Source organism: Pyrgilauda ruficollis, unplaced genomic scaffold (assembly GCF_017590135.1).
Source record: "Pyrgilauda ruficollis isolate IOZ18807 unplaced genomic scaffold, ASM1759013v1 scaffold33, whole genome shotgun sequence".
Classification (NCBI taxonomy): Eukaryota; Metazoa; Chordata; class Aves; order Passeriformes; family Passeridae; genus Pyrgilauda; species Pyrgilauda ruficollis.
The window spans coordinates 4,444,463-4,457,894 of NW_024524711.1; the positions used below are offsets into that span (position 1 = coordinate 4,444,463).

General features: G+C 46.0%; 1 protein-coding gene across 1 annotated transcript in view; it reads left to right on the forward strand.

The window, feature by feature from the left end:
* Nucleotides 1-41: 41 nt before the first annotated feature.
* RELN (reelin) overlaps nucleotides 42-13,432 on the forward strand; it is a 276,870-nt gene continuing 263,479 nt past the window's right edge. The window contains exon 1 of the mRNA XM_041474646.1: nucleotides 42-330. Coding sequence (XP_041330580.1) covers nucleotides 102-330 — 229 coding nt within the window. The 5' untranslated portion in view covers nucleotides 42-101. The remainder of the gene's footprint in view (nucleotides 331-13,432) is intronic.

Genomic DNA, 13,432 nt, shown 5'->3' on the forward strand with positions numbered 1-13,432 from the left:
CCGCCCCGTCCGGCCCGTCCCGCCCCGTCCCGCGAGCGCGGAGCGGAGCGGCCCCGGCCCCGCCGTGCCCTGGATGCCCCAGCGGCGCCGGCGGCAGCAGCATGGAGCGGCGGCGGGGCGTCCCCGGGGGCTGGCCCTGCCTGCTGGCCGCCCTGGGTGCCCTGCTGGCGGCGGGCCGGGCGGCTGCTCCCCGTGCCCGCTTCTCGCCCTTCTTCTTCCTCTGCACCCACCACGGCGAGCTCGAGGGCGACGGCGAGCAGGGCGAGGTGCTGATCGCCCTCCACATCGCGGGCAACCCCGCCGCCTACGTGCCTGGCCAGGAGTACCACGGTAGGTGGTGGCGCCCGCCGTGCTCGGCGCTGCTCGTCCCCGGGCGGCCCCGAAGTGTCCCGCGGGGAGGAAAGCGGGGGGGAGAGCGGGCGCCTGGACGGGGACACACGCGTTCGTGTGCCGTGCCCCAGGGCAGCCCCGGTGCGGGGCTCGGCGGAGCGCCCCTTCCTTCCGTGCGGGACCGTCCTCACCTGCCCCGGGCACCGGGACCGCCGCCCGCGCCCCGTCCCAGCGCCGCTTCGCCGCGGCGCGGCTCCCGCCAGGCGCAGCCCGGAGCAGAGGAAATTCCGAGTCCCCGCTCCTCAGCCGGCCCTGGGCCGGATCCAGAGCCTCACAAGTTGCTGGCAGTCTGTCCCTTTCCCACTTCAGCGGCTGTCGGAGCACCGAGCGCATCACCCTCTCCTAGGGCGCTGCGCGGTGCCGCAGCTGGCGGCTGCCATCGGGTCACCGCGATGTGTCACCGCGATGTGCCCGGTGCGGACGCGGCCGTCAGCCAGCCTGTTGCTCCCTTGAAGGGGCCAGGGGCGACAGCCGGGGGCCAGGCACTCACAGGTAGCTTTGGAGATGGAAGGTCGTGCCCAGAATTAATAAAAAAACCTACTTTTCGTAAGCGCCCAGGCGGAGGAGAATGAACAAGAAAGAACAGGCAAAGTTGCTCACGGAGTGGTGTCTCTGTCAGGGGGCTGTACTGGGAGAGGGGCACAGCCCAGGGCTGAGCGGGGCCTCGCAGGCAGGTACAGTTCTGTGGGAAGCTGCTTTCGGCTGCAGAGTGCCCCTGGAAACCAGCACTGTGCCACATCTCCACTTCTCTGTGTAGAAAACTTCCATGTGGGAAACATTTTTTAATTCATAACGCTGGGAGACTGCTTAGGGCTATATTCGCTAATCCTTCTTCTCTCTTTTGTGTCTGTTTGGAGTTTGCAATGCTACAGAATAATAACAACTAATTCTGCAGTAGGCAAGTGGAATTCAGAGAAAATGACAATAAAGGTTTATTTCAAACACCTTGCTCAAAAGCAGATACTGTGTGATAGTCACTGGCTAAAGATGGAATTAAACTTCTGACTTTGATATGTTCCAGCTCAAAATTTAAGTTTCAGGTAAATTATTGAATAATTGAGTTATGTGAAGAATCTAATTGAAATTTTTACTGTAAAGACATAAACCCCAAACACATCAAATACTCACTTTCACACAGTATAAGGCATCCTGACGTTTTTGTCTATGTGTAAGCTTTAACAGTATAGTTTTACCAGATTCATAGGAAACTTTTGATTTTGAAATACTACTGACCTTTCTGAAAACCCACATATGTAAGTTTTATGACTTCACCAGATGATTTTTTTCCTTAGAACCTTAGATCTTACAGCCCATAATACACACTCAGGTTAGGTAAATTGCATTCAACCTGCTGAACCACAGATGTGCAGAGGGAAAAAAGAAGCTGGGATTTCCATTTTGCACTATTTTAAACGCTGGATTTTTGAAGTTGCATTTCAACCACATAAATGACAGGATCACCCATTTTCTCGCTGCTGCCTTTTCTCCCCAAGCCTTCAGCCCGTGTTTAAGCCTCTGCTGGTCTGGGGATAGAGCCCTGCGGCGGGCAGGGCAGCGGGAGCGCGGCGGGCAGGGCTGTCCGGCTGTCCTGCGGGGTGAGCAGCAGGGACAGAGGTTTTTTCTCCGGGGATGCTCTTCTGCAGCTCTCCCTTTGAAGAGGGTGTTTGAGTGTTGAAGCACCAGCTTGCGAAGCAGCCCTCCAGCTGCGCGCCAGACCTTTCAGGTGGCCTGGGGTGGGTTTTCCGCCGCTGTTTGCGTCTGACCGAGCAAAATGCGGCGTCTTTAAATCTACCTCGCGCCCCGCGGCGTTTCTCCCTGTCCGCTCTCTGGTTTTGCGGAGCTGCTGCTGCCCCGCTCGGGGAGCAGCTCGGGCATCGCCCCCGGAGCCGGGCATCGCTCTGGCATCGCTCGGGCATAGCTCTGGCATCACTCGGGCATCGCCCCCGGAGCCGGGCATCGCTCTGGCATCGCTGGGGCATCGCGCCCGGAGCCGCTGCTGCGCCGGCCGGGCTGCAGCCGGGGCCAGCCTGTGCGCGGGGTGCAGCCCAAGCACTTGGGGTGCCTGTTAGAGCCAGAGTGCTCAGCAAGTGAAAAGAAATCGGACGCATTCAAAGCTCAGAAGGAAGTCCACAAGGAGAACTTGAAAACTAACTTGTTTACACAGTGCAAGGTGTAGGTACGCCTCGGTGTGAGCCGGACTCCTAATTTGTGTCAAACTTGCAATGGTGATTTCTTTTCAAATCCGTGCATTGATTAAAAACCTACCCATGCCAAACCATGTCAAGAAGGGCTGTCTATTTGCTATGCACAGTGCAGCAGACATATCCTTACACACTTAATCACACTTAATCAGTTAGATATTTTGAAATATGTCAGTATTTTAAAATATAACAATTACCAATGTTAAATATAGCACAAGAAAAATCAATCCCAGAGTATACAATCTGAAGAAATAATTTGAAGCAACATGGAATTTTATATAATACAGTTTAATGATGTGGAAAATGCCAATCTGTACTGGTTGAGAATTTATCATTTAAAAATGAAACTTTAAAAGAGGTCTTGCAAGGTCACAGAGCAGGGTTTTTGATATGCTGCACAGAAGCACAGGACAAAGGGGGATTTACATATCCACAATGAAAACTCACCTGCTTAGAGAGTATATTAAAATGCTCTGAATCTTTGCAAGTTCCAGTGAGGCCCTGTTTTAGTGCCCCTTCATTCTACAGGAGCAGGTGCCAGCAGCATCCAAGAAAATCAAGTTCAAAGAGGAGGGAATTGGGTGAAACCATATGCCAAGGGCTGGATGAGAAAAAATTCTGATTAAAAAAAATCAGCCACCGACTTCCTGCTAATTTGTTTAGACATTTCCTTGGGCACTCAGAGGGGGAGTCAAACCACTGTGCAGCCAGTGGAGCTGTGACAGGGGCTCTCGGCCCTTTGCCCAAGTGTCCCTTGTGCTGCCCAACACGGCGGGAGAGGAGCAGCATGTGTTGCAGAAGACACTTGCCTGGGAAGCACGAGAGCTTCTACAAGTGGCTTCTCTGGCACCCTGAATCTGGCATTTTATTTCCCTGTGCCTCTGAATTTCATAAGTAAAACAAAGGCAATAATATTCCCTACTTTGCATAGTTAAATTAGATACATTAGGATTTAGCACTTCTCCCCAAATACTTAAAATTACTCCAGATTTGGCCCTACTCCTGCAAACAGTAAGTATTTAATCACTGATTGAATAGGGCCAGACCCACGCTGCATATAAATACGCTCTTTTATATAAGAGGACTGACTTGATACATCAGCAAACAATTTTATTACCTTTGGCAGACTTTTATTCCTTGAATTAGCTTATTTCAAATGTAATTAAGTCCTTGAGCTGGCAAAGCACTTGGGGGCTTGCTCAAATGCAAACTGAAAAAGTGTGCACTGGTTAATGTAGGCACCTGCTCAGCTTCCTTTCAGCCAAGGGGTGGCTGCGTGTTCAGGGAGCAGCATCAGGGCTCGCCTGGCTTGCTTGCAGCTTTCCTGGTAGACAGAGACGATCCTCTTTTGGTTTTCTCCCAGGTTTTCCTCTATAATATGCAGAGTAGAATATAATTTCTTAGAAAAAAAAATCAAGCCAAAACCAGTATAAATTGAACATTTTTATACAGGTCTATTTGGCTTTATTTGCAATCTGCAGTTGATTTTTTTTTTTTAATCCATGTCAGTGTACCTTCAGTGCTGAGAGCATGTACCATGATTTATAGGCAGATTAAGTACATTGGAACTGCATAAAGAAATAAGGATAAACTTCACTGAACATTGAGTCTTTACTGACCTTAATCACAGAAAGCTCAAAATGAACAATCAGATTTGTAGTGTTTAAAAAATACAAACGGATTATCTTTACACTGTATTTGTTCTTATTCCTTAAGATTTTTTTTTGCTGTCACTGCAAACAGTTCCTTTTTCCCAAGGTTTCAAATTTAGACCTTTTACGAAAAACTTTGAACTGTTTTCCCATGATTGATGCTAAAACTCATCATTCTGCCCTTAAAATAGTTTTCTTTAATGGGACTTGAGTTTCTATTTCACTCTCCATTGTTCCTTTTTTTTTCAAGAAAGGACTAACCTCAGTCTCCAAATGTTATCAGTTTCCATCTAAGACTGCTACTATTCTTAGATATACTTAGTATATTGTCTAGAATGGTTGCTGTGATAGGTTGTAAAAAAATAGTTTTTCAACTATTTTAAGTGTATTTGTACACTCTTTCAGCACTGATAAAAAGTTGTTTAAAGTCTGTCCAATTCCACCTTTGTTACTAATCACTGTATTTTAGAAATACAGATTCTGACTTGGTACCTATTTTCATTAGGATTGCTTACATTTCTGATGGCCATTTTCATTGTAAATTCTTGTTGTTTAGATCATTATTGAATAAAAACATGTTTGAGTTTGACGCAAAAGAAGGGACGAAAAAAACCCCCTGGAATTTATGTAGTGATGCTGCTTGAGGTATAATCAGGGTTGTAACTGAGTGGCAGAAACTCAGGCATGGATACTTTCTGTACCAGTTATGCTGAAGTGTAGAAGCTTTTAGTGAGTCAGTAGAAGTGAATAATGAGCAGGAAGTGATGTTAGTGCAGTGGTAACAGAAGAGCAGATTTGCATCTCTGTTTCCAGCATCAGCCCAAGAACCAGGTCAGCTTCTTGAGTCTTTTGCAGGCTATTCCCTCAAAACCTTTCATCTCACCCACTTATACCCTCCTCTGATCTCTGGAAGAACGGAGACTTCCAGCAGTTCCTGTTTAAAATTAAAGTGTGCAAAAATTTTTGCTCATGGGAGTCCAGTTAGCTCCAGGGATTATTTTAGAACTCTTCTCTTAAGGGACCTTTGCATTAATAGCCTGAGTCTGACAGTAGGTAGCAATGGAGAGGGAGTTGTTAGGAGTGGGGAAGACCCTTGGTCTTCAAGTCTCTCCTTTCCTCTAAGGTCCCCAGCAATATCTTGCAGCTGCATAAGGGTTTCATAGCACATAAAAATTTCACCTTGGGTCAGCATTTACTAAAAATGCCTTCATCCAGCAGAACCTCCAGAGCGCACTCTGACTCTGCTCTGCTGTATTTAGGATTTTCTTGCATAAAGTGAGCTTTGCAAAACGAAGGCTGATTTATGAGTACTGTGGCCTGTTTGAATTTCTCAGTTCTGAGCCTTACTTAGGATGTTATTGAGGCAGTATGATTTTCTAGGTCTTGATGTTGACCAGTGCCTTGTCTGTATTTCTGAAGCTCTTGTCTGGCCCCAAAGTTCATGTGGTGTGTGTTTGCAAATTTTAAAGAGTTGTGCTTTTAGGATCTTGTGACCAGAAACTGATGAAGAGTGCCAACCTTAAAAGAGAAAGGTAGGCAAATTTGCAACTGACAGCCTCTTACAGACTGTGTTTTGCTAGGGAAGATGTTAAATTTCAATGGTTTTGGCTGTCATCACTAATTTGTGGGCATCATAAGCGCCAGCAGATGGCCCAGCCAAAGATGTAGTCAGGCAGGGATTGATGAAAGGAGGTAGAAGGTCCACAAAGGCCTAAATGAGCCTTTCTTGCAAATTTGCAGAAGAGATGTAATTCCAGTTAAATCCTTTCTCCCCTCATCAGGGGGCTGCTCCCCCCTGCAAAGGAGACTTGATTGCCCCAAATAACAGAAATCAAAGCCAGCATGGCGTGCTGGCCTGACCCACATTAGAGAGGTGACATCTGACTGCGGGACAGACACGGCATTGTTGGTATTGGGGGGAGTGTAGGGCGGACTGGGCTGGGCTGGGCTGGGCTGGGGACATGAAAAAATGATCTCTGCCTCAGTGAGTTCTCTGTGCAAGGCCTGGGGCTGCTGGCGGGGCTGGCATGTGTGTGTGAACCTTGCTTACGGCACCCAGTCAAGGAATAAAAGAAACCTGTAAATGGTTAAAGGGTGCAAAAATACTGTTTCAGTGAGACTGTTGCATATATTTTCTGATTTCTGTGTCCAGAGATATTTTCTAATATGCATAATTTATCTGTGGAATTAATTGCCAAAATCTGTCCATGTAAACTGCTTTTGAGTAGAAATTTCTAACATGTATTTTTCTTATAAATAAATAATATTTGCAATTGCATATAAATAGGTATATATATATATATAATATGTGCTGTGCATAATAATATAATAATATATAATATATTACATATATATTATATGTAATATATATAATATATATAATATAGTGTATATATAATATATACACTATATTTATAGTGTATATGTATGTATACATATATATATATAACAAGAGATAAACCTTCAAGACCAAAGGTGACCAGTAAATGATTTATAAGTCTGTTACTTTGGCATGGTGGTGTGTAGGACATTTCTCCATTTCCCACACTGATTATTCCACCAAACATTTGTTAGTTCATTAGGTAGAACAGGGCGAGACTGTGATGCTGGCATCATGTCTCATTTTCCTTATTATTGCCTTGCTCTAGATTTTGGAGACCACTTCTTCTGAAATTCTATAGCTTTTTATGATGGTGCAATACTACAGTATTTGCATATTGACTGGTTGAAGTATGATTTTCAATCTGATAATAGCTGCGGTGATGCAGCTGGGATGGATTCAGATGCAACCTTTATTTGCATTGTGTGTCTCACGCCCTCCAGCTGTGGTTTAGATTTGTCATGAGTGTTTGCTGCATGGAGAGGGAAGGAAATGGCACTGTCTTACCTCTGAGAATAAGCAACCTTTCATACCAGCCCTTGTTATGAGAATTTCAATAGTCTCTGATGAAAGGTTCAGTCTTTCTAACATGCTTCCTTTCTTTGTCTTAACATTTCCTGCCTTTTCATTGGGCATGAAAGGTGCACAGAGTGCAATGTGTGTCTGGAATGTTTGTGTAATTCCCACCTTTTTTTCCCCCACCAGCTGGGACTCACCTCCGGGATAAACATAGGACAAACCCTGTAAGTGCAATCTTTGACATCTATCACATCACACTAGCAGATTGCATGGGGAAAGACCTTCCTAGGCTGTCCAGATGATGCCTTCTTGTTAGGCTGGTAGTCTTCTTCCATTCCTCCTTCCCTTAGGTCAGTCCTGGAAACTGAAAGCCATAGCATGTGTCACACAGTTCCTGCTGGGCTCTGCCAATGGACAATGGCATCATGGAGACAGACATCTGTCAGATCCATGCCCACAGGACCTTCTCCAAGTCCCTTCAGTGCTCAGGTGTGTCCCACAGCTACACATTTTACTCTTTTCCTTAAAGGAAGAGAAGGGTCAAGGGAGTGGGTTTTTGTTTTGTGTTAGTGTATCTGTCACTAAACCTTTGCCTTAAATAAGAGCATGCTGGAGGTGTGCATATCCCACATGGAGAGGGAGTTCTGGGGTTTGTGGGGGCATTAGGGTTGGTACCTGTTTATTCTGCGGTCCAGGGTCAGGCATTACTCTGTCCCTCTGCAGCTGGAGAGGTCCTGGCTGGGGCTGGAGATGGGACCCATGGCCAGGCACAGAGCCACAGGCTCCTTGCCATTTTGTCCTGCAACCATCTGGAGTGGCTGCTGCCTCCATGGCATCTGTGTTTCCTGGGCAGCTGGGTTCAGCTTAGCTTCAGGCTGAGGCACCTGTGGGCTTGGTCTTTGTCTCACCAAGCTCAGCATCACCTGCGTCACTCCGGGCTCCCTGCACTGTGGTTCTTGGCTCTTCATCCTTGTCCTGCTGCTGTCAGCAGGGCTTTCTGTTTGGGGATGCTGTGTGGTTTTTGCTGGTAGAGATCTCCCCAAGGCTCTTCTCTGTCCACCCGAGGGGGATCCTTGGTCTTCCCAGGGAATCAGGACATCAGTGACTGCTACCTTTTAGTGTTTCCTCATGACCTATTATAAACAAGGTCTTTTATGTGAACATCTCAGTCAAGAAAGCAGGATGTGTCCTGGGGGACTGGACAAGAGTGACTTGTGAAACTTGCTGGGGAATAGGAAGGGAGTTCAGGCACTTTCCCAAAGGCTTTTATACCAAAATGAAGATTGTTACAGTCTTTATAACAACCCTCTTGCCATATTTTTCTATCCTGGGAACAAAACAGAAGTGGCTGTTCCCTGCTCCTCTCTAGCACTTTGATATTAATGTTGGTTGTGAGAGTTTCACAAGCATCTCCTTGGGAAGGGAAATCAATGGCACTTTTCCAGACTGTGTCTATTGAAGTTCAACCTGCAGGAGCCCTGAGTGACAGCAGACAAGGAATCCATCTCCCTTCAGGTGCAAGCTTTACCTTACACTACCCTGTCTTACATCCTGCCCCTCCCCACTTTCTTTCAAACTTCTGCATTGACCTTCCTAAAATTTTGTGTGCTGCAGGTTTCTCTCTGTACTGTGCAAGTGCTTCAGTGCATGCCCAAGTTCTGTCCCAGTTCCCCATGTTTGGGGTGACAAACATCCCAGTGTGTCCAGCCCTGCAGTGGGACCAGCGCTCCGCACAGACCCTCCGAGGGGATGCCTTGCTCTGCTGCCAGGAGGGTGTCCCTGCCTGGGGACAGCCTTGCTGAAGGGCTGGTGACATCAGGGGAGCATCAGATGGGTGCCTGCATGCCTTCACCCCCATCACCTCCTCCCCTCCTCCTTTCTGCCTGCTCGGAGGGAGCAGCTCCAAGGGACAATGCAGAGTATTTGACTGAGATGCCCAGAGTAAAATTTTGTTTAGTTTTGCTGGCTGAGAGGCATTATTAAGAGGCTCAGCCTTCTGGATGTTTGGGTTGACTGGGTGTTGGACATATTTGTGAAGCCAGGTGTAAAACTATTGCTGTGTCTCTCCTGGAGCAGAAGCCTTGGGGCATGCAGCCATGCAGGGTGGTTGCTGCTTTCTCTGCTTGCATTTGCAAGATGCAGCAGAGGGGGAACTGGAGTGCCCTTGGTCTTCTGCAGCAGGGTGAGCATTTTAATTGTCAGAGATGGGGGCTGAAGGTCTCTGAGTGTTTCCCAGAATGGCTTCTACTCACACGTACGGGTTTGTGACTACTTGTTTCCCACAGGAGACAGGGCCATGCTCATTGGTCTGAGGGAACTGAGCTATAAACCAGACTGAGGTGAAATGCTAGGGGCTCCTGCATCATGCTTAACAAAACTTTGATTGCCTCAGATTAGACAGTTATTTATTCCTCCCCATGTCCACTTGAAGGGCAGATTGTAAATAAACAGGTATGGCCAAGAGAGCTGAGACAGGAAAAGGGTCTGCCTGCCAGCCCAAGCTCCAGCTGTGTCTGTGTCTCCTACTGTCCACTTCACCATTGCTTGGTGCCATGGATGGCTGGATGCTGGCACCTATCCCATGTTCCCTTCCAGAGCCTGGCTGCGATGTGGCTGTACACTGAGCGGTCCAGCTGGTGAAAAGCACACAGAATAAGGGACTTCACTGTTTCCCTCTTTCCGTCTCTCCAGTGTAATTTTTGAGAGTGCAGTTAGAAAATCAAAAGTTGGCAAAGAAAAAAGCTCTGTGCAGGGAAATCCATCAAGCAAGCTCCCTTTCATGCACAGGCATGCATCCAGAAGCAAATGCTGCTTTCCCCTCCTTATCCTGCTGCATCCTGCCCCATCTTGGATTTGAAGGGATTTTCATATTGGTTGTCCACAAGTGGCATATGTAAATTTCTCCTTGGGAATGTGTGGGGGAATAGGGAAAGTTGACTGTCTGCCTGTGTGCACAAGACAATGAAGAAGGGGGAAGGAAATGGGAAAAGAGAAAGCACACAACACTCGCTGCCCAGAAGACTTGAAATCTGGGAGTATGTTTTTCTCTGTGGCTGAGAGGTAGTTTGTGGTCATATCAAGTCTGGTAGCACATTCATAAATGAGATAGCGAGGATGCAGAAAATCAGCTTTCCTGGGCAGGAGCCTGTGCTCTTGCACAGAAATGCTTCATGGAAGAGCTCTATCTTCCCGTGTGGATCCTGTATGGGGGAGCTCTTCCTGTGCTAGAAATGTAAGTGATGGGTGGGTGATCAGCCTTTTTAACATCTGAAAACAGTGGTGTGACCCTCTGTGGCCTCTCCACGTCAGGCCCTGGGATGTGAGAAGTCATTCATCACATCACGGGGCTTGGCAAGGTCTCTGCCATTTGCCTTCCACTGTTCCCACTGCTCTCCAGGACAATACAATGCATAGGAAAGAACAAGAAATATAGATAATATTTATCTTTCTGGCTAAACAAGCTGTGGTTTCCAGCACACAATAACCTTCCAGTCTTCCTATCTCACAGGGGAAATGCATCGCTAGAAAAAAACAACACTCCTTCCAGAATTAGACACATTCATCTGGACATTGGATGAAATTATTATTATAGCAAGAACTGCAGAGAAACAAAACAGCCAAACTGGTGAAGGCAAAGGTCCTGGTTTAACAAACTCTTGTCCAGCCTTGCAGTGCAGCAGTTTGTGGGTATGCCAGGTGTCAAAATCAAAGAATCAGTATTTAAAAGTGCTTAAAAAATTAGGTCCTAGATGTTTGGAAAAAAGAATCCCTGGCTGGAGTTCAGTGTTAAGCATTTTTGTTCAACAATTGCAACAATTCTTCTGACTGGCCCAAAACAAGTGTAGTCTTCAGAACCTCGTTCAGATTGCTACAAAGATCCAAAACTTCTGGCAAATATTTTTATGCTTTCCAAGTATTATAGTTCATTTGCTGGTGGCTGATACCCTGTCAGATAATTTTTCAAGTTGATATTATTCTCGCGTGAGGAATTCCAAGCACAAACACAGGGTGGAGAATAGATTGGGAGCAGCCCTGAGGAAAAGGACTTGGGGGTGCCGGTGGATGAGAAGCTGGATGTGAGCTGGCCATGTGTGTTCACAGCCCAGAAAGCCAAACGTGTCCTGGGCTGCATCCAAAGCAGCCCAGTGGTCAGCAGGGTGAGGGAGGGGATTCTGCCCCTCTGCTCCACTATCACAAGATCCCACCTGAGTTCTGCATCCAGATCTGGGTTCACAACATAAAGAAGGACTTGAACCTGTTGCAGTGAGTCCAGAGAAGGTCCATGGAGATGATGAGGGGGTTGGAGCACCTCTCCTGGGAAGACAGGCTGAGAAAAATGGGGCTGTTCAGCCCAGGGAAGATAAGGCTCTGAGGAGACCTTAGAGCAGCTTTCCAGTATCCAAAGGTGGCCAGCAAGAGAGCTGGAGAGGGGTTTTTACAAAGGCATGTAGTGACAGGAGAAGGTGAAATGGCTTCAAACTGAAAGAGGGCAGGTTTAGATTAGAAGTAATTCTTTGCTGTGAGGGTGGTTAAACACTGGACATGTTGTCCACGGAAGTTGTGGATGTCCCATCCCTAGAAGCATTCAAGGCTGGGTTGGATGGGTCTTTGAGCAGTCTGGTCAAGTGGAAGGTGTCCCTGCCCATGGCAGGGGGATTGAAACCAGATGATATGTAAGGTCCCTTCCAAACAAAACTATTCCATGAGTCTCTGAATTTATTTAGTTGGAATTTCCATGTTCATAGTGAATTAATTTGTCATTTGATTTTGTCAAAGACAAAAACTGATAATGTACTTGAATAAAATTTGGTAAAAGTTTTAATGGAAAATGGGGAGAAGTTAAATATTTGAAATATATTCAAATCATAGTTCTTATTTTTGTTTTGGAAAAGTATCTTAATTGTGAAACTGACTGAAAAAAAAAAAAGAAATTACATGCATAATCAGAAAATGGAATGAGACTTTTCTGCTTGAACAAAAGTCTTTATCTAATTTTTTTGGGTTCATTGAAGATTTTCATATTGACCTAACTGATATTTTAATTTATTTTTTTTGTGCCAGATCCTGCAGTACTTCTTTTATGGTGGCCCAAGCTGATCTCTTTTCCTTTCTTTTTCTTTTCATTTTGGTCACTGAACCAAAAATCAAACAGTTCTACTTCTGACAAGTTGACCATTTAATTTCCGGCCACTGCACAGATCTGATTCAGACCACTCTCCTTGTGTTTGTTCCCAAAATAGATTGCAGAATCATAATTCACTCTTTAAGGTAGAGAAGGGCAGTTGGTAACAATACTAACATTTCCAAGGTAACAAACTCATGTTTTCTATAATGATGCCTGTGGTTGCGGTGTGGCTACTAATGTGTAAGTTGACTGCATTTTCCTTTACATCTAGTAATTTTTCAGTTCTCTTTTTCAGCAGAAATCTTTTCTGTGTTGCAGTGTTTGGTAAAAAGGCTTAGAAGAGATCTCTCACTTGCCTTCTTCTGCAGCAGTGTAATGTCTTACAGTTAAAGGGTACTGCTGCTTCTGATCTGGAAAACCTGTTGCAGGACATGTACAGAATTGTGGTTCATTGAACTAGACAAAAGGACATTCAAGTCTTTAAAATGATCTGTTTTCTTCACAGAATAATATTTACAGGTTGTCCACCTCAAACAGAAATGAACTGCTGAGAGCAGATGTAGAAAATGCGTTTGAGAGATGCAGGTTTATTTCCTTCAGGGAAGTGATCCCTGTGTTCTTTATTGCCCTGCTTTTCCTTCAACATGTAGTTAATGCAGTTGTGAAGTACAAAGGAGTTTCAGCAGAGCTGTGATGTTTGCAGAATTTGCCTCAGCCGGCAGAGATGAAAAGGTGTGGGTTTGGCTGGAGCAAGCAGCACGGGTCCCTCCCCAGCCTCAGGCAGCCCAGATTACTCTGTGGACCTTTTCACTCAAAGAGATATAAGTTTTGTTTCCTCAAGTGGTAGCAGATGTTAGGGAGCCTTTATGCTACTCATCACTGACAGAATGCCAATGCCGTGGCATCTGGCTGTTTTCTTTGTACAAATGGTGTTTTTAAACTCTAAACTGTCTTTGAGCAGTGGTGGTGGTGCATTACATGCTGACTACTCTTCTTCTGGGACCTTGCCCAAAACCCCAGTGAACAACTCCCCACCAAGAGCCTTTTGCCCAATTAGTGAGATTACAGTAGAGAGCAAATCCTCCTTCTAATTGCAATATTTTCCATTTGAGGAAGCACATTGTAAAATTAATAACATTACAATATTTCTTTCAATTGCATTTCA